Source organism: Gymnoscopelus braueri (genome assembly GCF_963280865.1).
Source record: "Gymnoscopelus braueri genome assembly, chromosome: 18".
In the NCBI taxonomy this organism is placed as follows: Eukaryota; Metazoa; Chordata; class Actinopteri; order Myctophiformes; family Myctophidae; genus Gymnoscopelus; species Gymnoscopelus braueri.
The window spans coordinates 32,107,883-32,135,383 of NC_137618.1; the positions used below are offsets into that span (position 1 = coordinate 32,107,883).

Consider the following 27,501-nt stretch of genomic DNA (forward strand, 5'->3'; position numbering starts at 1 on the left):
AGTAAGTAACCATTTAATATGACGCTGGCTGAAGATTCACTGGCTTTAATGAATTGTGTAAATCACTCAGCTTTAAAAAGGAACTGATGGCCCTGTTCATGACTCAAATCTGAGCCCTGGTTAAATACTGCCTTTTATACAGGGCTAAATGTTTACCGACAGTGATCTCTGAATGTGGATCATTGGCTTTAATTGTTGTCAGTTTTGAAGGGGAATAAAGCAGCTCTTATTGCAACTGAGCTGGTGATGTCAATATATTATCCTAATTAAGACATGTCTAGCATAATATGTAGAAATAATGATCCAAAAAGGCCCAACACGCACGATAACAATGAAACGTAATTTTCAAGAAATGGAAAAACTCTGGATAGTAGGCGAAATAGAGTAATCGGTTGTTGATTACACTATCCAGGTCTTGCTCGTGTTATTAAATTTAGAGAACTAATGTGCTATTGGCAGATGTTTTAGTTGTATCTTTTATCGTTGTGGTTGTGTTTGTCTCATTCTGTTATTTATACTATGTACCTCTGCTTTGGTCCCGTTTTAGCCAGGACTCACTTGTAAGAGAGGTTTCATACCTCAATGTGATTTATTTCCTGGTTAAATAAAGGTTACAATAGATTAGAGAGTTTTAGTCTTAGTCACTTACCATGGTGGAGTGTCGGGGCAGTAGGTCAGGTGTAACCTTAGGCAAAACACAACAGTACAGTAACATTCAAACTTAGTAAGAACAATGGTTAATGAATTATAACATAAATAGACATTGCTACAGTACATAGGCACAACAAATACTGGTGAAATATGCATGTAATATGGTTTTATTCATTGAATACAGTCAGCACACAATGGAAGTGTGCCTGTGCTAATGCTCGGGGCATCAAAACGTTGTGTTTGGTGCATCAGTATAGAAGATAAACTTAGTATAACAGTATAGATACCCTGATGGTACACAGTAAAGAGTGTACGTTTGCTGCTTTTTAAGTTAACTTTTTTATTTTTTTGCACTTGAACACCATTTGACAGCACAGATGTCTTACATTAAAGATAACATTTCTGCATTGATTTCAGCATGTGGACTGGGTTTACAGTTTTTCTAGCCCAAAGACATTGGTGTCCCTTTGGTATCTCTATGGCTGACATCTTAAATTCAATCAATGAATTACAGTACATTCAAATTGTGTCTTGGTGTTTTGCATGGCTTATTGATAACTAAAACAAAATATGCACACGGAAAGGTGAAGTCAAGTCAAACTGGATTTTATGAAAAATTAAGAAAAGCTTTTCAGAGACCTTACATGCTCTTAAACTGACATTGAGTCAGTTTAAGACACTGACTCATGCAAGAAAATAAAACTTTTCATTTGACCATTGTTGCTGTCATTTAATGACTGAGAGACAAGGTAGCAATAACATTGCTATAGCCATTCAAGTCAGTGCACGAAGTACAATCAGATTTTAGACAATCAATGAATGAATACAATTACAAGGAATCGAAACTCTGACCAAGGCACCATAATTAGTGAAAACATTAGTGCCTATTTTCAGGTTCATGCTGTCTCCAAGCGAATTCCAATTAACTAAACGTCACAGAGAGACTGGGTCCTAAAGAATACATTAATAACATCTTAACTTAAATAACTTAAGCCAGCCATAATTTATTGCTCTAAGATAAACACATGCAATATCTCAACACTTCCTAGTGCCAGAGTAGGATTGACGCTACCCTAGAGACTGAGACGCATACATAGTGGAGAGGGTAATCAATAAACAGCCACACAGTAATATTCTGCCAATAAAGGCACAACCTGCCTTGCACACTTGCTTCTTTTCTGTTCTAGTCCAAAGGACAGTGCCAATCGAACATAACACATACTTTGAGAAGACCTGTAGAGCGTCTAATAAGATTTTCTCTTTTTTTTACCATAAAGGACCAATATGATTTTGGTCACTTTACATAGTAAGGGATTTGGTCAGTGATGGCAAAGCGCAATGTCACAGTGCAGGGTCAGAGCGACTCTCCAAGCCGTCAAAGTGATGTCTCAAAGATGACATGGACCTCCTCAGCACAGCACGTGTCTGTCACTCCGTTAGGCAGACTAGGACGGCTTTTGTTCGTGTAAACCTGGAAGGGTATCAGGGAAGCAGTGTCATAGATTATGAACGCACAGCCCAATCTGAGCTGAGATCTGATTTATGACAGATTCTGAACCGCAGCGAAGAGATTTGATACCCACCAGAGCATGCAAAACGTGGTTTATTTAGTCTTGAAACAACTGTGAAATTCAGTATTTGAGATAATCACTGAAATTTTCCACAGACTTCATTTTCTCCAACAGTGGCTTCTAAACTGAGCAATGTGACACAATTTGTAAATCAGCTCAGAAGATAGTGATGCTCATTCGAAATGTCCATGGAATGCTTGTGATTTCCTAACACAAAAAGGCTACGGCAAACCAACAATTTCCATTGTGCAAAAGTCATGAAAAAGGGGGTGAAACAGGTGAAAACAGGTTTGCCCCAGCATCAGATATACCGCCAACTCTGGGATTCTCATTCAGGTCCGACAAAGAGGCGAGGGGTTCGTATCAGATTATTTAATGTATTTAAACCTTGACTGACAACTATAGAAACTTCACACTCTGCTTGTGGACCATCTCAGTATTTAATAAGTGGTGCTAGACAGTTATGGATGTTGCAGTAATCTGATCTAAGGAGAGCACCCTACAATAAAGAATGGTAACGTAAGGGCTTGAACAATGTCAGTACCAATCCACCAGTGTGCAGGGTAAGACGATACCAAATAATACCACAGTGTGCTGAGTCTTTGAAATCAGTATTTCACCCATTTCACTCTCCGGCTGAGGAGATACAGTTTTGCTGATAAATTTGTGCGAGGGACAGAGAGAAAATGAAAGGATGCCTACTTTTTCTTATTTCACAAAGACCTGTTTGAAGTTGCAATATGGTATCTGTAGTCCCAGACAGATGCACATAAAAATGGAATTGAACAATGAATAGCCAGCTCTTATCTTAACAGAATGTCTGAAGGGGAATACATCACAAATGAATTTCACAGGGGGGAAAATATGGACATTCTCTATTACAGTAATCCCCATAGAAAGTTTATCCCAAATCGCAATGAAGTTAAACCCAATATTTCAAAATAGATATAAGGCAAAGAAAGCTGCTTTTCTAGAATCATCTCAGAAATGATCTCAAAATTACATTTTGGGAAAAGAAGATTACATGGAGGGCTTCCAAGATAACATCGGAGGATGTAAATCTACAAAGGGGCAATTTCTCTCATGAAATGAATGTTATGGTGCCGAAATGCTCCAAGTAGGCATTTTAAATTAAAATTGTACTCAAGCCTCTTTGCATTGTCAGGGTTATACACATGGCTGTATTATTTTGGAGGTGAGCAATGGAGTCTGGAGTTTAGACGCAGAGTCTGGGATTAGTGTGCCATGGCTGGACTGTGTTCGGTGACAGCACAGGGAGGGTGCGGTTACCTGTTTGGCTGTGCGGAGCAGGGAGGCAGCCTCAGCCTTGCCTGTCTGCTGGACCATCTGGTAGAACGCTCCATCCTGGTTCTGAAGCAGCACATAAGGCTCATCATACTCCTGGATCCTGCCGGCATCCAGAACCTGCAATCACACACACACAAGGCAGGGTGTGTGTGCCGCCACCTGTATACTTTAGTGCTTGAAAACTAACATTTCAGCTGTTTCAGTGCTGAGTGATGCATGCAGACAGTGCCGGGCGAGAGGGGAAACAGTAGTTCTCTGCACCTTGGAACCCTCCATTTTATGTGACTCATGCTGACAGCAAACACTGGGGGCCTGTGTTGTGCTGTGTAGAGACACGGACAACGTGCATCGCCTGTTAGCAGTGTGAAAGTGTAGTGCGCTGACACTGACAGACTGGAGATCAGTCATTTATCCATGCATTTACCCAGGCATTTCAGCAGCTCAAGGGTGGTCCTCAGTCAAATCCAACAATGACACCTTCCACACACTCGAGAAAATGACCATAATTTCTCTGTCATCACATGCCATGTAAACCACTCAAAGACTAGCTTTAATTCAAGAAGCGATGAAAGGAGTGCCATTATATTAGAGACAAATTTAAACAAGAACGATCCTCCTTACAATGAATGAGTGATTGCTTTGTATCAATTGAAGCCTCATTTTACAGAGCATTGAGTTATGAAAGGGAGAATTCTGCAGACAAAGCTATAATCGACAGTTTAGTAGAGGGGTAGGCCACGCTGCTTCCATTCTTGGGGGTGGAGTGGGGCGTGAGGGGGAGTAGGGTGGTAGAAACATTCCAAATGTTACGTCATTCAATGTCAAAACTACGCCACAGCCCTTTATGAATTTATGACGAGGCAACTCAGGTGTTATCTGTCAGCCTGTTCTCCCAGACAGCATGGCAATCTGGGGGCCGTTTAACACAAGCGTAGGTGTGGAACAGTCCCTGCTGTGTGATATTTGACTTTTCTCTTCAGTCCTCTCAATGACCAAGTGGCCAGGAGGTCAGTCCCTGCCCTCATGGACAGCAAACAAATGCTGCCACAAATGGCACTAATTGGCACCTCTGCAGGCAGTGGCAAGAAAAGGCCAAAGATCAAGTGGCACGGGGCACATGCTGGGCTGCTAGCTGTGCGGGAGCGCATATTGTGAGGGGCGATATTGGCTCATACAGAAAACATCAAATATTATTCAAATCTCCGGAGAGGCTGAGTACTACACTGATAGGAAGAAGTCACTGTCAGATGGTATACTCAAGTTTATTTTGATATCTACTCTTCTGTAATTGGCCTGAATGCGAGATGGGCATCTTGAGGGACTTTATAGTGCATCTTGTTTTGAATATATATTTGAATATATGGTATAGCATATGGTATATGGTATAGCAACATGCAGCATCACTTTGAGGGCAAGGTGAAAGCTTTTTTCAGTGACTTTTACAGTTCAATATGTGCTATTAAAACAGCTTGTATGAGAGGAATAGGTACAACTGGCCAAACTAAAGTTTTTGTCTGCCTCTCAGCTGCTTCTTGTCTCCGTTATCTACTTCCCTTTAACCCCATTATTGATCATGAGTAGTCTCTCATTTAAACTTTATTAATATGAGCTACAAAATTGATACACTTTCCCCATTGTGTTCTTAGGCCTAATTAAGGCTTCAGCGACAATAATAACTGAACATTTTCAATGCATCACTTTTTTTCAGTTTAATATACATTATGTTTGCCGCGCAACTTGCAGCACAACATTTTGCTGGCGCGGCATAAATCAGGGTTTACTTACCAGTATTCTGTCACAGTCAATGATAGTGTTGAGTCGGTGAGCGATGGTGAGGACAGTGCATTCCCGAAATTTGTCCCGGATAGTCTGCTGGATGAGGCTGTCGGTTCTAAAAGGACGAAGGGGAACAAAACACCTCAGCAGAAACAAAATTCTCTTCCTATAGAGCCTGAAGGCAATGGCTTTACTTGACACAAGACAATGGCACAAAGCAAAGGTATGTGCAGCTGTACAGACGTTTGTAAAGTAGAATACTAGAAGACCTTGATTTCACAAAGATGCAAGTTGGAGATTATATCGAGTTACATTGTTGCAGCGCGGCTTCTACACTTGGACGTAATGAGCCCCCTTTTGTGTTGTTGTTAAGTAAGGATAATAGCTGATTAGAAGTGCATTAGATATTGGTATGTTACATGTATAAAGTATAGGAACGCTGTGATCGATTTGGCCACTGACAGGTATTGACGTTACAGTGAAAAGAAGATTGATGATCATGTTTTGCATCGGCCTACTCTACTGTTCCAATCTGATTTTGAGGATCAGGAAATGCATCCTTTTGCACCAGACTTGTGGTGTTGTTGTTTTACATGCAACTGATAACGGTGAAATTCTTCAGGTTGCAGGATTTCTTTTCACTCATCAGGACCCGGGGCCAAAAAATAATTAATGATTAAAACAAAGTCAAATAATTTTTTTAACTGCACTACTTAAATAAATCCATCCGTGAAAGATGAATAAATAAAAATTGGACTGATTTACTTAAAATGTCAGAGGTTTGTGTCACCTAAAACAATTCCACATGGATTGTCCGAGCAATGACATCACTGCAAGCTCAAGTGCCCTCTGACCTTGGGTCCACATTAGCTGTGGCTTCATCAATGACGAGAATGCGGTTTTTCCGTAGTATGGCCCTGGCGAGACACATCAGCTGCCTCTGGCCCATGCTGAAGTTTGAACCTGACTCGGCCAGCACCGTCTCCAGCTTATCAGGCAGCTCCACCACCGTGGCCCTCAGTTGCACCTGCAGAGAGGGAGACCAGAGCCCCAACCCTTCATTACGCCTGCATAAAAGGCCTCGTGTGAGGATGTCTTTAAAGAGCCATCCAAACACACCCATTAAGCGCCTGGCACAATGCAGGGCCAGGTCCTCTGATGACCCTGGTCAGTGCTCTCTTGTGGCCAGCCTCGAGCTTTAATCCAGGCCACCAAACCCATTCAAACGCAGGACCATGAGCTGGAGCCCTTCACTGTGGGGAGAACCTTCATCCCCAGTTGGCCTGACTGCCCAAACATATCTTCCCCCTGCATTTTCAATGGTTCCCAGTTACAAGCCGCACATTGAGCTGGGCCCCATGGCCCCTAATGGGATTTCCCCCCATGACTTGTGGCGAGCAGGGAGGCTGAATGGCAGCATTGTGCAGGGGGACAGAGGGATCCCCCCCTGGGCCGGGTAAGGGGGAATCATTCAGAGACACGCTGGAGTACCTCTTGGAGTGCATTCCACAGGTCCTCATCTGTGTGCTGGCTGAAAGGGTCCAGATTCACCCTCACGGTGCCCGTGAAGAGAACCGGGTCCTGGGGATGGATGGATATAGAAAGAGAAGGCCGTGGCCGGTTAAGATAATGACAAGGGGGAAGATGTTTGAAAGGGTTAAGACAGGCTTTGTAGAGCACCGCTAGGCTATGTGTGAGGGAGAGATGTTCACAAAGGACTTGCTACACTCGGGAGCCCTATTCAATACCCTGGCCCACTATGCTTCAATAAGTTGATCTTTTTACTTCTAAAAACTATGTTTTGTACCGTGGTCTCAGTTGAAAGAATCTGTGCAGAGGTGGTCAGACCACGGAAGCCGAATATATAATGGAATACAAAAAGACGCCATTGGGTCAGTGTTAAGTTACAGAGCAGTGTTCGTGTTTGTTTGTTTGTTTACAAAACAAAAGAACCTTACAGTGTCAGATACACTGAATTGTGTCAAACACACCAGAAACCATCAGGAGGGGTTATCACATTAGCTGACTGTCTTTGTTAAAGGACAGGCTGAGGTCTCAAGCAGCTAGGATTCCTTGCATACAGTATGTATTTATGGTGAGCCACACACCTGTATCAAGGTTCAGCCACACAGTCGTCTTTAAGAAAGCAAATAAAGCTCTTTATTACAGTGCAGAGGGAACAGTCTGCCGGTCTACAGGCACTGTTCTCGCACGCCTCTCTGTTTCCTGTCAACCTGATAAACAGAAGCAGACCTCTTTACGCCAGGTCCTATATTTATTCAGAAATCCTGTTCCAACATTTAAGTGATTTATTGAACACTTACTGGGACTCTCCTACCAGACCATAAACAGAACGTCATTCCCCCTTTGAGGAACAATATAACTTCTAGATAAGGCTTTCATAGCATAATTTCCTCATTGTTTTATCAATGAGCAAATACAGCGGGGTTTTCTTCTGCAACACAGCCCTGAATTTATGGCACTTTAATGAGCATAATAATCATTTGAAAAAACATTAACGAGTGTGAATGGGTCCATAAGAGCAAGAGATAAAACAGGGTAACCAGCAACTGTCCCCACTGAGCCCACATCCACTACTGTCAGGGAGCCATTGTGTCTTTAGTACAGGCAGGGTATGTGATAAATCATGCTTACACAAGACATTAATCTGACCTGAAATCAAGATAAGAATATTCACCTGGCAACTGCAAGATTAGGTCAGGAGCAATAGTCAAGTATAATTTTGTAAAATCCTGGGGTGTCCCATATTTAGATAAATTACTCCTACAAAATGCTGAGTGTCCCTTTAACTTACGGGTACATTTTTACACTTTCTGGGGCAAAAGGCCGCTAAACCTGCACAAATAAGACAAAAAGAAAACGTGTAGTTCTCAAGGCACCCGCAAAGGGTGAGATGCAAGGAAATAACATCTTGCTGCTCCAGTGCTACAGTAGTTGCACATATATTATATTAGATAATACTAGACCTGTGCCCGTTGCCTGGCCTACTCGGGGACAATGCATGAAAAGCCTGCCCCACCCAGTTATGCAAACCCGTTGTTCCCATCTGTCTGTCCCCTACTCCCCTATATTGGGTTCTGTGTCAGGCATGGCCAAATATGGAGTCCGTATGACATCAGTACTATGATGTCACACTGACGATATCACGGTACTCCATGTATGAGGATTTGCGGATGTATCTATATTTTCTTCTACCCGTCTGTCTGCCTGAGTCCCTTTTTCTCATAAGTGGAGTTCCCTGATGTCATATGTCCATGCCCAATTAAGGGCATATCGGTCGGTTCGGTGGTTCTGGACAACTGAATATCAATATATGGGCATAATGGTTGGATCGGCGGCTCTGTACAACCACACTCCCTCATGTCTTTGCTGGACAGCCGCTTCTCTGACCGACTGGAGGCCAGGCACGGCAGTCCCTCTTGTTGTTGGCAACGCACATGCAGTTTGAAGTCGGTCGTTTGGACGGTTCTCGAGATACGTGAACTACAGACTGACAGACACAGTTACAGTTAAAACTAGAAAATGTGCTCCTCGGAGCACAGGTCTCCGCCAGGCGAGTACTGTTCCTGATTAATCCTGTCTTACCTATTTGCCAGACCCAAGGGGTCGGCTTACATGAGGCTTTGTACCTGTTTCGTCCAATACATGGGCATGGTCACTTTGTCCTTAGGCCCCAGCCATAAAAGTCTGTCCCCCTTTTGTCCATACACGGGCATGTTTTGTACCTCTTTTCCCCATACATGGGCATGGTCACTTTGTCCTTAGGCCCCAGCCATAAAAGTCTGTCCCCCTTTCGTCCATACATGGGCATAGACACAGGCTGACACGTCATGTGAAGTCTGGATCTGGCAGAACCAGGTCTCCTGGTCTTGTTATATTACATATTGTCACGTGTCTTCGGCCTGGCGGAGACAACAAAAATCACACCCAGTGTGAAGTGAGCGGTGTTATTTAGACAACAGTGGTCATCACAGTGATGGAAGCTCACTTAAAAAAATAAGGATTTTTTGAAGTGTGTGGTGCTATTTATAGGTTATTATTTCATCATGCGTCTCGCTAGCCAATCAAAGCAAAGGGTCTGAATAGAGTCAGCCAATCACGGTACAATATTACATATTGTCACGTGTCACGTGAAGCTTGACCAATGTTAGCTTGGCTGAGACGGACACACACACAGAGGGTAAAACATACTCTCAATTATTATTAGCATCTTCATTTATTATTTATCAGTGATAAAAGGCAGCAGTGAAGGCATCATCATGCCAGACATGCTCGTGAGCAGATAGTTTGAAGAAGAAACTCTATTTTTGATTTAACTGCGACAACAATAAATGTATGTGCAATTCATACTTTGTCATGTGTGTACACAGGAGCTTTCAGTCTGCACGGTCCAAGCAACAGCCTTTCAATGCGACAACAACATGCGCTCAATGGCAGAGCGATTGTGCGCATGATGCTGTTAATACGGTTATGGCTATCTATAAATGCAATGTTGTGTGTGTGTGTGTGTGTGTGTGTGTGTGTGTGTGTGTGTGTGTGTGTGTGTGTCTCGCGCATAACTCAAAAACCATCTTCTTCAAACTTAGCATGCGTATCGCCATGGCAGTTGTGCTGAGTGAGAAGTCGGACCGGCGGTTGTCCAGAATCGAAAATACTAAAATGTCTGTATCTGTCTGTCTGTGTCTCTGAGTCTCTTTTATGCCCATATTTGGAGATCTCTGTCTGTCTGTCTCTCTGTCTGTCTCTTTTATGCCCATATGTGGAGATCCCAGATGTCATCAATATGATGACATAATACTGAAGTCAGCTCCCCACTTATTCTGTGATGGGTTTTGGACTCAAACCCTAGGAACAATTATGGATTCAAATGAAATCCATTATTGTGCAGGGTTTCCTCAGTCAAGGTGGCCGCAGGTAGTCCTGAAAGTGCAGGAAGAAGGGTGTACAAGATGTGGCTTCCCAACATGTGTACCTAGATTCACCAGTAAATGGAGCTATGTAATTATAAGTAACTAGACCGATTCCTGCCTACTCGTGGACCAAGCAATCCTGGAACGCATGGCCCACCAGTTATGCAATACCCGTTGAACCTGTTGTCAGAGTACTCACTGTACACATTGTTAGAGTACCCAGTGCGGTACCCGTTACTACAGTACTAATAACGTTAGATATTACAATCAACAGGTTATTTATATGAAGGGGCAGTTGCCTATTCGGGTACGATGCAGTTGCCCCATCAGTTTATGCCATACCCGTTATATTTGTTGTCAGAGTAGCCAGTGAACCTGTTGTCAGAGTAGCCAGTGCGATACCCACTACCATGTAACCGATCGACTAAATGGAGATATGGGGATCTTCATATTTTCAGTACCCTTTCATTTATGCCCACTTATATCGGCGCAGCAGCACAAACGTGACGCAAAGCTCTACCAATCCATGAAGCAGACGGGTCGGGTTGGCAAATCAGGGACACCAGTGCCTACACTCCCCCGAGCACACAGAGATTTGGTGCGTCCTCCACAGACCCACGGACAAACAGATACAGACATTTGTGTGGCGCTTGCCGAGTTTTAAGTCAGTCGGTCCAATATATGCGCATGAACATATATGGGCAAAACGGTCGGATCTGTGGCTCTGTACAACCGGATCTCCATATATGCTTATATATTCAAGCACTGTCTGTAACATCGTTCATGAATAGTCCAATTTCCAGAAGTAGCCTAATTGAAAGAAATGATTAAGCACAGCCCATCTGCTCAACCAGAGAACTTGCAGCGCAGTATAAAATATTTTTTGGGGACAAAAGAGTGTCAAATTGCAAATGGATGAGTCCATTAGCTCTAATAAAATTTACCGTTTTGATTACTACACTGGCATTGTCAGTGCTTTTGCTTGGCACCAGCTCCATAAGCTCCTCTGTGGCAGTCATAGAGGCATTAGCACATCACCAATAGTGTGTGGCACAAAGCCACCATTTATACTTTGGCACATGGATAATTGCAATCAGACGCAAAACTCAGGTAAATTGCAGTCAGCTGCAAAACTTTATGGCCGTGTTTGCACTGTGATATTATTAGCGCAATAATATTCTTTTGTTAATAAGACCTTGAGAAGGGGCTGATAAGCGTTGCTAATGATGGTAGTACAGTATCAGTGGCCGACTGGCCACAATCCATTCTTTGTGAATTCTCCCATCAGAGTTAAATTAGGCTTTTACAGTGTACCGTGGTCATAATTTGGTAGGTCATAGAAATAGAGGTCATAGAAACAGAGCCAATGATGTGACTACAATGTAGTGTTAACAAGCATGTAATTTGTGATCATCTGCAACCAGCACCCGGTTTGCGCTTTTTGGACCAACAGACAAACTGGCTGACCAACTGACCGACTGAGTGGCTTAAACTAGCTGTGTGGTCACAGTAAAAAATACACATCTCAACACATCATCACATGGGACCAGAGACTTTGGAGTAACAACCATTTCTGACCAATCCCATGGAAACAGAAGAAATTAAGCTTTCAGTTGTTCATCCTGATTTCTTTTGCCTTAGAAAATGTTCCACCTCCTTACTTCCAATGAGCTTTTCCCTCTGTCACCAGAAGACTGCCTTGTCATTAAGCCAGCTGAAGTCCCAATTCAAACTAGTGACACACTTTAATTGAGGATTCAGTGTTAGGTTGGAAAAACTGCTTTCAAGAACAGCTTTCCATAGGCCGATTATGTGCTCCAACAATTCGAATCCCCCTGTTTGCCACAGAATTCTTTTTTTCTCTCTCTCTCTCTCTCTCTTTTAATACTAAGAAGTCATTCCTGAGAATTCAATAGAATCTGAAATGGATCCTTTTTAATGTCACGTGCTAATAAAAGTTTATCATAATCAAATCTGTGGGTAGGAGGGCACATAATGAAACTCCTCACTGGCAATGTATGGAATACATATCAGAATCTGACGATTCCACATCACAAGGTGCGGCAACAAGCATTTTGTATAAAGATATTTTCCATTTCCAAGGCTGACTGAATATCACTTTAACTCTGAGATAAGGCAAGAGAATAAAAAGGTTTCCAAATGTATATTTGTAGAAACCTCTTTTCATACAGGGAAGCTTTGAAAAATGGAGACAGAAAAAAGGGAGAATCTGCTCTTAGTAATACTGGTAATACCCCATATCATCTTAATACAGTACCGCTTGGTTATGTGGCGCGGCTGCTCGAGTGTTCAAAGTTATAATAATAACCCCTACAACCCCCAACCTGCCACTTTGTGTAACTCTCTCCCCATCGCAGAGAAACAGACAGTAAACATCACATGAAGCATGCATCACAACCATCTCAAAACTAGTTTGGAACAGGAGGTAAAACTTTATCGGAAGCCAAAAGCCACAAACCTATCAAAGCCACAGAAAAAGCATTAATAAACCTTTTTTCATTTTTGGCTGCACTCTACAAAATGTTTAACCCATTCGATCCGGGAACGCATCTGTGTCACTGTAGATTTCTTTGGCTATTCAAAACTAGTAGATATACAAGCTCATAGCACGGCATCGAGCGCGCTATGAGCTTGTAGATCTGCTATTTTTGGAGAAAATAAATCGTGAAAATGTGTGCAAATCTTTGAATATATATATACTGGTATCTTTTTTTTTTACTCAAATCTTTGCTTCTGGGGGTCCCTGGAACAAAATATTTTGAGATGGGGGTCCGCGGACAAATACATATCATTTTGGGGGTTCTTGACATGAAAAAAGTTTGAGAACCACTGATATTATAGCAACATAATTTTTTTTTTTTTTAAACTGTTAGGATTTAGAAGACATTTGTTGAATCCCCAGAAGCAAAGATTTGAGATCCGTTCCCGGTCTTAATGGGCTAAGACTTTGGCTAAGTGACGGTGTACAGGGGAGACTATATCACTGAGGATGGGGGGTGGAGTTGGGGGTGGGGGGGGGGGTTCTTCTAAGCAGCTTTCCCATGTTTGGGGGGTAGAGGGCTAATCCTCTGTCAGGGATGGGGAGCTGCTCTCTTCGCAGTACAGGCCGTGGGAGTATTCTCCCCTCCCTCCTCTCCGCTGACACTCACCCGCAGGCTGGCATTTTCTTAATGCCGTATCACTTTCAACAAGCGGAAATAAAGTTAAACTGTCTCAAGGCATCTGTTTGTCTCACTTTCAGAAATCCCCATGAGTGACGACTGTAATTCTCCTCACCCGTTTTAGTTTTTTTTCTTTTTTTAAAAGAAAAAAAAAAGGCATATAAAATAGCAGGCCGAGGCGTGGAGGTTACTGTTGCATAGTGTTGATCTGACAGTGACTATGAAACTTGACTGGGGGAATGGCAGAGATATACTGTTGATACTTCAAGAAGAAGGATTTACTGTAAGATCTGAAATCCTGAGTTTCAATTTCACACAGGTCGTTTCTACACTGAGAGTGTAGAAATGAGCCTTTCCGGGACCATTTTTACACTCTCAGAAAAAAAAATTGGAAGTTTGTGGAAAGACAAATAGTACTGCATGCTACAGTACATTATACGCAGTATGGCACGCCATTACACACAATGCAGGCTAAAAGTGAGTGCTTAACTACCTAGACATCTCTGATAACACCGTTTTTTTTTTAGCTTTTTAAGCTAATCGTATCCGGCTATAGCCTTTGGTTACTGTATACAGTTTCACATGCTAAGACAGAGCAGCTGGGACTGCAGTATATATGTGTCAGCTCAAAGAGGATACCTGTGGGATGATGGACATTTTCTGGCGCAGGGTGTGAAGACCAATCTCCGAAGTCAGAACACCATCCACTGCAATTCTGCCTCCAGGCTCTGCCAGCCGAAATAGGGCAGAGATGAGCGAACTTTTACCGGCACCAGTACGTCCCACAATGCCAACCTATATTAAGAGAGATGAGAGAGAGATCATTCATGTGTTTTAATGATCTTTTCCTGCAATTCCAGCATCTACAGTATGACTTCTTTACACAATATTGGAGTATTGGCTCTGCCAATGCTCCAATATTATGGTTCTATTTTTTTATTTCATACAAAATATCACACTTGCATTTGCCATATTTTGTGGCTACTTTACAACCATAGCTTTTACCATCCTTGCTCTGATTTTGTTTACCACTAATTTATCAATTACTCTATCCCGTTTCTTGAATTTATCACTTCAAGGTCTGTTCCTTGTGTTTTCCCTGTTTTGCCTGATACAGTATGCATCCTGCTACCTGTCTTAGTCCTAAATGGGTTGCCACAAAAGAAGCAAATTTCCACAAATTCATGCACCTGAGACATTGAATTTCTCTGCTCCAACTATATTTACCACTAATGATCCTTTGCACATGTTGTGCTGTGCAAAGGCTCCATGATGAAAACTAGAAAAAGTGCTCCTCGGAGCACAGGTCTCCGCCAGGTCAGGTAGGCTATTGTGGCCTCCTGGTGGCGCTATAATAGGCCAATGTGAAAAGGGTGCCATTTGTTCTTAGGCCTTGCACGACAATTGGACCCTGACTGCATTCATGATTTGAGGCATTTTGTTAAAAACACTTGTTTTGCTAAATTAGACCTGCTGGTGGCGCTATAACAGGCCAGCTATAACAGGCCAATGTTAAAAGGGTGGCATTTGTTCCTCAACATAGTGTGAATGTGCGTGCAAAGTTTGACCGCAATCGGACAGTGCGTTCATGATTTGCAGAATTTTGTTCAAAACAAGCCAATAATGCAAACTTTAGATGTCAATCTTAGCCAATCAGGATAGAATATGAAAAATCAAACACATCCGTCTTGATCACATGACTATAGACATCATGTGTACCGATTTGCGTGAAATTTGGATAAAATTGGAAGGTATAAAATAATGTGTTTTACATAAGTCGACCTCCTGGTGGCGCTATAAAAGGCAGATGTGAAAAATGCAGGGCAATGTTTTTTTGTTGACCTCTAGGGAGTGTGCATACAAAGTTTTACACAGATTGGTGCAGTTATAGGTAAAACACGAATCGGCCTGTTATAGCGCCACCATGAGGCTGATTGGAAAATTTTCAAGTGGCATTTCTTCCTCGGCCTAATGGGAATGTGCGTGCAACACTTCACGGAAATTGCATGCTGTGTTCATGATTTGAGGCATTTTGTTCAAAACAGAGCACTCCTGCAAACTTTGGAAGACATTTTTAGCCAATCAGGATGGAATAAGAAAATTCTGAAAGAGCCGTTTCGTTTAATGACTTTAGAGATACTTTGTAGCGATTTGTGTGATTTTTGGACAAAATCTGTAGGAGTACTGTCAAAAAATGTTTTGCACAAATCGGCCTCCTGGTGGCGCTATAAAAGGGCCATGAGAAATATTTGGGGCAGAGGTTCTGAATTGGCATCCAGGGAGTGTGTGTGCCTGAGATTAGCTGCTCACAGACAGATGGACGGACGGACACACACACGGACACACGGACGGACAGGGTGAAAAACATACTCTCTCGTATCCTGGCGGAGACAACTACAAAACATGCATGACTGGATCACATAACAGAAAATAAACCTTTAAAAAGGTCCTATGACATGCTGTTAAAAATATATAATTCAAGGTCCTTCCAAAGTGTTTTAAAATATTTTATTTACTATATCCGTTCATTTCCACACACGCATGCATGCAAACCCGGAAGCCGTTTCCATATCCGTTTTAGACCGGAACTGCAACCCGGAAAGCGAATTGATCCCTATCTACTTTCACACACAACCGTAGCCCCTTTCGCTAGTCACTTACTTTGGGCGCTTTCTTAGTTTCATCATTAGAAATAAATGAACTACCACCACAGAGCTTGTGGGTTCGAATCCACCGTGGTGCATCCGGATATGTCTATGCAAACACAATTGGCCCGCTTTCGGGGAAGGGAAGCCTGGGCGGGGAGGGTGATATTGGTCATTGCACGTACTCCTACGGGCTGGGGCAGCACCTGTCAGCAGGGAGTGTTGGGCGGGAGGAGTAGGACGAAGGCTCTACGTCCTCCTGGTGGGGGCTCCTCACTGGCAAGTGAGTCAGTAGGATGCGACAGCAGTGACAACACCGAAATGTGTGTGGGGAGGAGAATCAATTGCGATAACGACTAAATTGTGGAGAAAAAGGGCAAAAAAATTGTTGGCTACTCTAAAAGAAGAAGAAATAAACGAACTGCGCTTCACAGTGGTACTGATTGCTACAATGCTTATGTAACTAAGACATTTGTGAGGAATCAGAGGCCTGTTTGAGTTCTCATTATTCAGAAATGCCCTGACCACAAATAAACCACTGAGTGTTCAAATTTCTGGCTTTTTTTTTGTAGAATTGATGTCAGAGAACCATCAAAAATACCCAGAAAATACAAAAAAGGGAAATTTCATGTCAATTCTAATTTTATCCTGAGATGCTGCCCCTGACTCTACTTTGCATGGTCTTCGTCAGAGAGGAGATGCTCTCCCTCTTGTCAAATCAGTAGTTAACGAGACAGTCAATGAACTCCAGTGACATTAAAAAGAACAGCAAACCACTAAGCTTTACGACACAGAATTTGATACCATCGTAAAATATGCAGAATTCTTGTGCTATCAACATTGTTCACGCAAAGATCAGACACACTTTCTTTTACTTTCACCGACACTGGTGAAAAGATGAGAAATGGGAAGGGCTGATGGAATATGACATTGCTCTCTCAATTCAGACAAAGACTACAAAGAGGTGTCTAAACTTATAATCTGCGAAACACATTCTACAATCACTGTTTATCTATACTGAAATGTCAGAGCAGCAACTGCATCTTTCATCTTGGTATCAAATATCCTTTCGCTTAGGTTACGTCTGTACCAAGCAGTTTCTCTGCGGGCTTAGGTGTAGGCTATGTGGTATTGTGCCGTGTGTGTGTGTGTTTTCTTTTTGTATAATTATTATGAATGTGTTTGCGGTGAGGAATGGAGCAAGAACAATCTTGTAAGTGGTAGGTGCAGGTTTCCTTGTGAAAAGGGTCTCAGGGGGACTGTCAGGATGCACAAAGCCTTTCAGCCCCACGGCATGCGGTGAAGATCCCTCCCATGGGCTGTCAGAGCCGGGGCCCCTCCACTTATCAACCCATCCATTGTGAAATCAGCCGCCCTGGCCAACCGTGGCCATGCAAAATACACCCCCTGCATTAAACACAATTTCAATCATCCTCAACCATCTCCCTCTCTTCCTGCCTCTCTCTGGCTGCTATTTTTTACTCCCCTCTCCCTTCTCCTCATCCCTGTCTACTCCCTCTCTCGCTCTCTCTTATAGTGAATAAACAGTTGTCACCACCAGGTAACTCAGAATGCAAATTGGAACAAATGGATCCACTTGAACAGTCTTAATTACATGATATGTATTCCATGAATCACAAATGGTATAGTCACCGAGATTCGGCGGCACAATATGTTGTCCCCTCAATAATTGATTTGAAAAATAATGACACCTAAAAAAGAGCAGCACATCATACCCCCTACACACAAAACAACTGCATATCAATGTAAGTCACTGGATTGCACGCAACCAGCGACCACAGATAGTTGAATATGGATAGAAACCTTCTCTCTGGATCTGAAGACAGCGTTCAGCTTCTTGAGGACCAGAGGCCCGTTGGCACTGTAAGAGAAGTCCACTTGGTCAAAGGTGATGGAACCATTCTTGGGCCAGTCACTGGGAGGCTCTTTGTCCGTTTCCCAGGGTGCTTCACTCTCCAACTCTGTGTACTCAACCACTCTCTCTACTGAGGTCATCTGCAGAAATTGAGGACTCTCTTTAATGAATTCACCACACTTAATAATAATTATTCTTTGGTGAACATTTGTCTCTGCTCTGCTGTCGGGCAGAAACCAGCTAACTCCAAAATGTAACATTTTCAAGAAATGACAAAAACAAAAGGAAAAGTGGAGTTTGGAGGTTTTGTTCATCATTGATAAGAACAGCTGAATGGACCTCCAAGCTCACAATGAGGTTGGAGGTCAAAAGGGGGTGGAGCCTGGAGTCAGCAAAACCAGCTAACTCCACCCCCCTTTTGAGGATCCAATGGAGTTAACTGGTTTTGGCAGAAGCGCTTTTTAATACTTTTCATTGGTTCAATATTTTTTTTATCAACACACAGACGTAAAGGGTGTTCAATAGCACTGATTTATGGAAAAAAAATGCAAAAGCGGGAAAATGGAGTTAGCTGATTGTTAAACTGATTGTACAATCAAATCCATGGCAGTCTAAAATCTGATTTATACTTTGCCATATGACGGTGTTGCACACCTCACAAAGCATTGCGATGCAATGCATTGAGAGTGTGCAACACCATCATGCAACGGAGTATACGTTTGTCATAACTATAAGTGTTTGTTCTTACCATGTTTTCCACCTCTGCACTCTGTCGGACCCCCCACTGGAACATGCCCATGAGGGTTACTGCATAGGACAAAGCAAGGCCGACAGACCCTGACTCCATGTCTGTGACATCGGAAAAGAGAAGAACCGTCACAATCACACATTTATGTGTTGATTTTCAAACTTCAAAACTTCATTGCCAAAGGTCAATACATACAAAAAAATAGTACATTTTTCATCAAACAGTACCATCTCTGAGGTAAAGGCAGCCAAACACAGTGATGGTGACAAACACTGAGCAGATCCCATCAAGACGAACAGCAAACCAACGCGAGGTGGTCAAAAATAAGAACCAGGCCTCTGTCACAAACAAAGCAAGCACACAGCTTATGTTTCACTGAGACTGTTTACAGACCAGACACTGATGTCATTACTAAGGGTAAAACCAAGGCAGTGTTTCTGTGAATGGAGAAATTCAAGAGCCTTAAGCCTGACTTATACTTGTTGCATGCAGGTGTCGTGCAAGTTGCACACGGGTGTCACACAAAATAGCCGATCTACAAGCTCACAAGAATATGTTCTGAGCTATTTTGAGTATCACACTTGCCCGCAACTAATCATAAATGAGGCTTAAATCTGTGAGCCCTTAAACTTAAGCATAATGTCTTTTAACCTGTGTGGAGATCTTGGCATGCATCAAACATTTCTTGGAACCTTTGTTGAGCTTTGAAGGCACGGATGGTCCACAGGCCTTGGAGTGACGAGGAAAGGTGGGAGAATACAGGACTCCGTGCTATAAGACATATAGAACAGAGTTACAGTATCACTGTGTGAATAATAAGATATGAACAAATAAGCATTGGCAAAATTAGCCATTCATTTAGTATATCTGGATTCTTGTTTCATTTCATTTCTCAAAAAGAGCATAAATACGTTTTTTTCATTTGTCTCCTTTCTTAAAATATTAGCCCAACAAAGATTGTTTTGGTGAAACACACATGTTTTTATGATAACATTATTATACAAACATTGAAAATGCCCCTAATACCAAAAACATTTTCTACAAAAAGGAAGAGTTGCCATTGAGAGGTCTTTTGTTTGGATTTGGTAGGTTTACAAAGGCGAAAACAAAGCCTCAATGTTTTCTGGGAGCCGTTTAATAGAACTTTTGTTCTTGAAGATGATGGAACCTGTCCTCCCCTGTGCATTTGGGCTCTCCGCCCAGAATAAGGAGGATGAACTAGACCCACTTGGGCATTTTCCCCCATTGTATGTGATGTCATGAACTCCCAGCCCTTCAGGAAACTGTGTGTGGGCAAGTCATGGGCCACCACCACCTTTAGCCTTTATGCTAATGACTGAGGCTTTCTTCAATGGTCTATTAGCATTCCCGTGCTCAGCCTTTATCTCCCCACCACAAATGGGCATGTCCCTAGCAGCAAAAAAAAAACACCTACTAGTGGACTCCAAGCGCTTGACGTCTCTGGAGGTCTGCAGGAAGTAGCGTCGCAAGAACAGGAAGGCGACGAGCAAAGGGACCACAGGGATTAGGATCCAGGGGATGACAGCGATCGCTACGGCTATTACCCCCAGAATCTGGAGGAACACCTGGAACACACAGGCGACACAAGAATGAGGGTGGTGTGCGTGTGTGTGCGTGTGTGCGTGTGTGCGCGTAACCAGCAGAAACCCAACAAACAGCTGAGTCAAAATCCCCGCTGCTGCAATGTGGGCTACCGCCGGGGCACTGCACTGAGTCCCATTTCCTGAGCCTGGATGTGAGAAACTCGGCCAGTTGTTATTGTGTGGGTTCCTCGCTGCTATACAGAGGGGCTGAGTAAGGCTGTGGGACGGAGGTTGTGTGACTTGCAGTGTGAAAGGAAAGAGGGCACCGTGCTAATTCTCACTTAGTAGCAGGTGAGAACTTACCACTTGGCCACTGCGGCTCGTATCCCTGTTGCTCTCGTGGGCATTCCCTTCAACACCTCTGGCCTAATAAGCCTCCCTGGCAGAGTGGCCAGGCACGGTCACAGTGACTGGCAGAGAGGGCTCTGGGAACCACACTGTGGATGTCTGAGACAGCACACCCCAAACCGCACAGACCTCAACAACACAATGACTCGTCACTCTTGTTAATGGCTACCTGACACATCTAGACCACTGGCCACGTGAAATCTGATGCCTTAACGGGAGCGAGGGCAATGAGTCGGACGACCCCAAAACATTGTTAAAACTGCAACCTGACCAGTAAGTGGAGGAAAATAAAAGTACCACTCATTATTTGTGATGTTGTGTATGTTGTTATGTGAATACACTGCAGTGTTCAATCTAAAAAAAAAGAAAGAAAACTATGACAGCTGTATTTCTGTTGTGGTATAGTTTAAAAGAATACACTTTATTTAATCGGGAGAATAACCAAGTAGCTGCAGCAATATCGGAAAACAATTTAATTGAACTTTTGAAAAGTGCTTAACTGATATGATAAATCTGTGTGGGAGTACTTCAATCTAAAAGGTATACAGTGTTGCACATTTCATATTCGATTGACAGGTGATCAAATTGAAACCTCACACCCTGAAATTAGAGACAACCTAAGAGATGACTCCTAAGAGATGCGAGATTAGGATCATACTGCTACCTTCACTGGTCTCAGACCAGCCCACAGAGATGAAAATTTAATTTAGCACCTTAATTATGGATGTTATCAGTCGCTTAAGCGCACATTTAAGCATGATCACTTTCAATGTAGTTTTATGATGAAAAGCCACTCAATTCCATTTAAGGTTCAGATAAGAGGGTATTACTAGTCTAACCATCTCCGCAGCAGAGCCAACACAATCAAGCAGTGAGTGGAAACTACTGAGCACAACTGATCCCAAGAATTTCACAGTACATAAGTTTCAATCTTAGCCTTGATGGAAGGCTACCGGGCAGAGTGAGATGGCGGCACGCAGGCTATTACTCTTACATGTTATCCAATCTCGCCCAGTCGGGTTCAGATATTAACCTAACATGCATTTACTTTCCTCCTCGTTAAATTCACGCCGGGTTCCTTTCAATCTTCTTTCGCTTGATGTGCGTACGTACAGCACGTTGACTTACTGTACTGTATTTACAATAGCTCGGGTCATTTTATTTCCAGCTCCGTCCCAATCATCCCTGGAGCCGAGGATGGCAGGGTCAGGCCAGAGTGAACTGACACTGAGGGGTCATCTAAGGGGAAGGGGGAAGGAACGGGAACCATTAGATAGGAGTGTTGCCTCCTCCTGGTCCCCAGGGCCGACTGCCGCCAAGGCCTCCCCGTTTGATGTGATCCATTTGCCTGGTCTGCCGCTTATCATGTCAGTATCAGAGAACACCAAGCCCCCCACCCACACTACACACAGATGAGTCCGATAAGTAGCGATCCAGCCAACCCCCCCCCCCCCCCTCCCTTGCTCCCGTTCATCCCCACGACTCACCCAACACCACCCCTCGGCTCATATCCACATCACCACACAGGAACAGACAACTCCCCAAGTCACAGCCGACTGCACATAAAAGTGGATAAAAGCTTTTGTATACAAACAGTTTAAATAAAGTATTACCTCTAATTGCTCTTTAGCGAGAAAAGAAAGCCCTTTGCACGCATGTGATTCAGTCATTCAGGCTAACTGGGCACACTGCCGCGTTCCAAAGACCATTCAGATCTCTTGCTGACCCTAATTGCTTTATTTTCTAAGCGATACCATCAGGGTCTTTGATGTCCGAATAAATTCAGAAAATTGAAGTTAATTGCTATATTTGTGTTCAACGCAGATAGCCACTGTTGTTCCACAGCGGAGAGTAAACACTTCCCTTTAATTAAACATCCCTCCGGACACAGGGAATCAGACTGTTTCTTTACAACCCCTTTTCTCATCCTCCTTCTATTTACGGATGGTCTGCGATGGACGCTGCCACTCCGGGGAAAACAAAAAGCACAAACAGAAATGAAGGGAGGACGGGTTAAAAGTGAAGAAGCCCTTGCTGTCATCGCTGGAATTTTCTCACTCCACACTTTGTCTGACAGTGTGGCACAATGAGTTGCGGGGGTCAGTGGTATTGAAACAAAAACAGGGCCGTTCCACTTGGGCTCTGGAACAATAGGAGTGACCTGATACATTCTGCTCAATGCCTTTGGGCTTTATTTTAGCATTAAATGTCCAGATGCGGTGGCCTTTCTTTGGGAGAAACGACTTTGGACGCCTCCTCCACATTTTCCCTTTCGGGGGCCATTTTCACTTCATAAAGCTGCAGTCAATGTGTTTTGTGTGCGGTGAGGAGGGGCTGACACATACTGTGGTGGTCTCAGGCGCTGTCTACATTGGTGGCTCAAGTAGTCGCAGGATTAGGCTTTTGTGCGCCGTGAAAAGGTAAAAGAAGTCACTTATTTGGGCTCAGTCAAGCTGCTGATTTCCAACCTCCCCCCCCCCCATTTTGGAAATAAGAGAAAGGCTTTGAAATGCAGTCTCTCTCTCCCTCTCTCTCTCACCCCTATAAATCACTGTGTCCACCAAAAAAGCAACTGTCCAGCACTCGGCATGGCATCACATCCCTCCTCTGTGTCTCTACAAAGTTATAGAGAAAAAAAAAATGTTGGCACTGTACTGTTAGGTGACAAACAAAACAAAATCCTGTAGGTCACAAATACAAGAGTCACTCACACAAAATACAGAATTCATTATAGCGTCATCATATTGACGTGGTATGGCTCTAGATTAGCGTAAATCTATTATGTACGTTTCCAGGCTCACAGAACCAAGTGTCCTCTCTTGTAGTGTCTGAGTCAGGACAGGTGAGGTGCCAGACCTCAGCACAGCGGAAAACCACACGTACATAGTAAAACCCAGAGTGTTGATTTCACTCCGAGTGTTCTTACACTCTGGTAGTTAAATTAACACTCTGGCTTTTCCTGTGTGTAACAGTGGTAGAGGCTTTTTCTGGCCAATGCCCGCCATCAAATGCCCATGTGCGGTATTGCTTGGAGATCAAATTCATACCCTGCGTAAACACAAACACATTTTTTTTTTTAAATCAGTAGGGGGGGGGGGGGGGGGGTGTTATTTGATGTTCTTCTCACTCTAATATACGGTGAACCAGTACAACCCAAAATACTTAGGCTAGGTCACCCCCTCGGCCTCTCACCTTTCTGTGTCACCGTTGTGTTTTTCCACCACACGCACGAAGACAATGGCCGTTGTCAGATAACAATGTTCAGAGGGGGATTTACGGCATATATATATTTCCATACCGGCCTGTGTCTCCTGTGTTTCTCGGACAAACCTGGTATGTGCGATGCCTGGAGCCAGTGCATTCCTCCCTTCCTCTGTCACCCGCTTGGTAAAAAGCACCAGAGAAAGCCGGTGAAATCCCATCCTACAGCGCACACGGTTACGTCAGCAATTCTCATATCCCACAAAGCCACAGAAAAAGCCTGACACACAATGTGCCACAATATACACTCACACAACGATCCACCCGCCAGTGTTTTCAAACAATAGGCCATCTTTGCTCCCTGTGTGTCTTCACTGCTTCTCTGGGCTCGAGTCTTCAGTATTAGGGCGGGCACACACACACACACACACACACACACACACACACACACACACACACACACACACACACACACACACACACACACACACACACACACACACACACACACACACACACACACACACACACACACACACACACACACACACACACACACACACACACACACACACACACACACACACACAATAAATATTACTGATAAAATAATATGTCCTACTAAGAGGTAAAGTCAGAGTCAGGCTGATTTAATTACTCCAAAATTGAGCTTTGAAATTAATCCGCAACTAGACTTAATCCTAATACAATCGCTAAAAATGTTCAAAAATACTAGTCGTCATTGTTCAAGTGTAGCTGGTGTTTTAGTACAATGATACTGACAAACTCAATTTGAATGGATGGTTGAGAAGACCAATGAATGCAGCCATGGACCCCACAGTTAGAGGTGTGACTTGGTCAAGAGCCTTCACAAGGAATCCTCCACTGAAAGGCCCCAGTACCCCCCTTATTGTCTTGCCCTCCTCTGCCCCCTCTGTGAAAACAGAGGCAAACCCAGGATTTAAAGGTCAAGTCCGCACAAAAGCGGTCCGTCCCTGAACCCTGAGGTGTTTTTAATTGACATTTCTGTCTTTGTCCCCCAAACCATGAAGGGGTGAGAGAAAAGGGCACTTTTTTCAATATACTAAATTGCCACTAAATGAGACCTGTGAAAAAAATAAAATAAAATAGAGCACCGGGATGCAAGCAGGTTCGCCCTGCTTGGGGGAATCCCCTTGTTTAGGCGTGTATGGGTGGAGTGCTGAGTGCTGTGAAGTGCTTACTCCACCATAAAGGGCCGTGCTCTGATGCAAATCCCCACACAGAGGCAGCCTCTCCCCATAGAGGGAGAGATAAACCAGTTAGGGCATTGTTTATGAAGTTTCACTTTATTCCCCCCTGACAACCATTTAAACAATGACTGTGGGGAAATGTCCCTCTGCTAAAGAGCAACAATGGTCAGGATCAGTAGCTTTTCTCTCTGGCTAATACTTTGATAAAAAAGAGCTGAAAATCTCCCTTCCTGAAAGAATTAAAGGGTGCTCCATGAAAGACACCTGCAAACAAGAGCAGACAGAAGCCCAAACAAAAGTACTTTGTCCAAACGATGCCACCTTTGTCCCCCGGCACAATCAGCTCCCATTTTCTATTGCACATTTTGCACAGCATACACAATGTGGTTATCGCACAGCAAATCTGATTGGAACGGTTTGTTCAAGTGCTGTTCTAGTTTCTTAAGTGTTGTTTCTCACTGCGATACGGAAGCACTTGGCAGTGGACAAAATAATGCTGCAAATTAAAGAATAAAGTTAGCTTTTCCAGAAAAAAATACTTCAAATCGGAGGGAACAGATAGGCCGCGATGTAAGCAATGTATATGTTACAGCATGTACACATGTGCAACACAAGCCTCTTTTTTGTTATGACCTAGTATGCTTTCGCTGGTATTCAGTTGGACCTACAGGCCTTCCGCAACGTTATTATTTTACTTTCCCCATTATTCACCTTATTATCAAAATGGGGGGGGAACTATAGTGGACAAAAACCTTTTGTGGGTATGATCTTTTGTGCTTTCAGCATTTAAGATGGCTTTTGTCTCCTGTGAGATGGGTATCTGCCACAAACATCACTCAGGCATTGTGGAAGGGGGATTCATTTTCAGCACTGCTTTGTTCCATTCTTTGGCCCTAACCAAGGAGCCACGCCTGCTCCTCTACCTCGAATTGTGCGGCGAACATTCCCTTCTTTGTGGCGCTAGGTGAGCATGAGCTGGGCTCCTTCTCCGCGGGCTTTCGTGGGAGATGATTGTCGCGGTGGCACGGTGGCATTCGGTAACCCAACCTGCCTATGTGTCAGGGTGGCCCTTGGCGACCAGACCTGTAATACTGTAGAAGCAGGAGGTGAATGGTGGCGAGAGGGGCAAGTCCCCCAACCCCACCCCGCTCTGTATCTGTTTCCACTAACCTGTCCCCCTCCCCCCTCTTCCATGCTTCCAGTGCTACTACTCTCACTCTCTTTCTCTCTCTTCCTCTCTCTCTCTCTCTCCACTCCTGCAAACACATCACACGCCTGCTGCTCACACTTCTTCTTCTTCTTCTTCTTCCTCCTCGCCACTCCAGAGATCGCCCCTTGTCATTCCTTTCCTGCCTCCCTCACCGTCTCCCTCCACTTCCCTGCGTCGGGCGCCCATCTTCCTGTAGCCATTATTTCCTTCTGTGGTAACCTTTCTCTCTCCCAATCACTTGCGTAGTCCCCACACTCATTCTCCGGCGAAAGCCGCCTCTGTGTTGCCAACACTGAGGAGAGCCACGCCCTCAGCCTATGTGCAGACACTTTTATTAAATCTGTGCAGGCGCTGGGCCGCGCTGGCGGGTAATCCTACAGTAATTGTTTCCAGATTAGGGGACCCGGACCACAAAGCAGGCCTAGCCAGGCATGAAATGGCCTCCCCATGCTGCAGCGGCAGCAACCAAACCTGCCGAGGTGAGACTCACCTGGATAAAGTCCACGAATGTCCATGGCAGCAAGGAGTCCAGGAGACCAATGTCCTTAGAGAACCTGTTGAGGATTCTTCCTGATGGGCGAGACAATAGGTGCATTTATATTAGATTGGGACATCTGTAGGACCTCTGTAGCATTTCTTTTGTAATGGTTTTTATGCATGTGATTCAGCCTTACTGGAAAGAAATATGAGTAAATGGAGGGTTGAATCTTTTGGAAAAAAGCAGTAATAAATGGAAAAAATTATAGAATGTATAGATATGGCATATTCCACATGGCCATGTCATATTTATAATTTCTTGGATCTTGCCTTAAATACCGTCTCATGTGGAGTTTGAAAGAACAAAGCCCCGTCAATTGGAGACACGTTTAAATCCATTAGCTAGCCTAATCTATCTGCAGATAGCACAAGACAATTTTTTCAAATCTCTCACTTGAGTCACTCGGGTCTATTCAATAACTGTTACCCAAGTCTCCTCTATATTAATACCACACAGCCTATACATTGTGGGCGATATCAGATGGAAAAATAGAGAGGCCTATCTAGATTAAACAATGAATCATTATTTGGCCTGCATTTCATAAAGACTGCCCTACTCTAGACTGAATACATCGGGGAGCCTTTTGTTTGGGAACAAAGAGGCAACAGAAGCTGCGTACCTGCCTTTCTGCCCTGACTGGCAGTGTCAATGACGTTAATTGAGTTGCCTCCAATCTGCTC

At 43.6% G+C, this 27,501-nt stretch overlaps 1 protein-coding gene across 1 annotated transcript in view; it reads right to left on the reverse strand.

Moving 5' to 3' along the window:
* Positions 1-967: 967 nt before the first annotated feature.
* LOC308105713 (ATP-binding cassette sub-family C member 4-like) overlaps positions 968-27,501 on the reverse strand; it is a gene marked incomplete at its 5' end in the record, with an annotated part of 39,943 nt that continues 13,409 nt past the window's right edge. The window contains 12 exons of the mRNA XM_080456635.1: positions 968-2,122; positions 3,513-3,647; positions 5,316-5,421; positions 6,161-6,333; positions 6,798-6,887; positions 14,059-14,214; positions 17,889-18,080; positions 18,689-18,789; positions 18,916-19,026; positions 19,340-19,459; positions 20,124-20,274; positions 26,774-26,853. Coding sequence (XP_080312761.1) covers positions 2,027-2,122; positions 3,513-3,647; positions 5,316-5,421; positions 6,161-6,333; positions 6,798-6,887; positions 14,059-14,214; positions 17,889-18,080; positions 18,689-18,789; positions 18,916-19,026; positions 19,340-19,459; positions 20,124-20,274; positions 26,774-26,853 — 1,511 coding nt within the window. The 3' untranslated portion in view covers positions 968-2,026. The remainder of the gene's footprint in view (positions 2,123-3,512; positions 3,648-5,315; positions 5,422-6,160; positions 6,334-6,797; positions 6,888-14,058; positions 14,215-17,888; positions 18,081-18,688; positions 18,790-18,915; positions 19,027-19,339; positions 19,460-20,123; positions 20,275-26,773; positions 26,854-27,501) is intronic.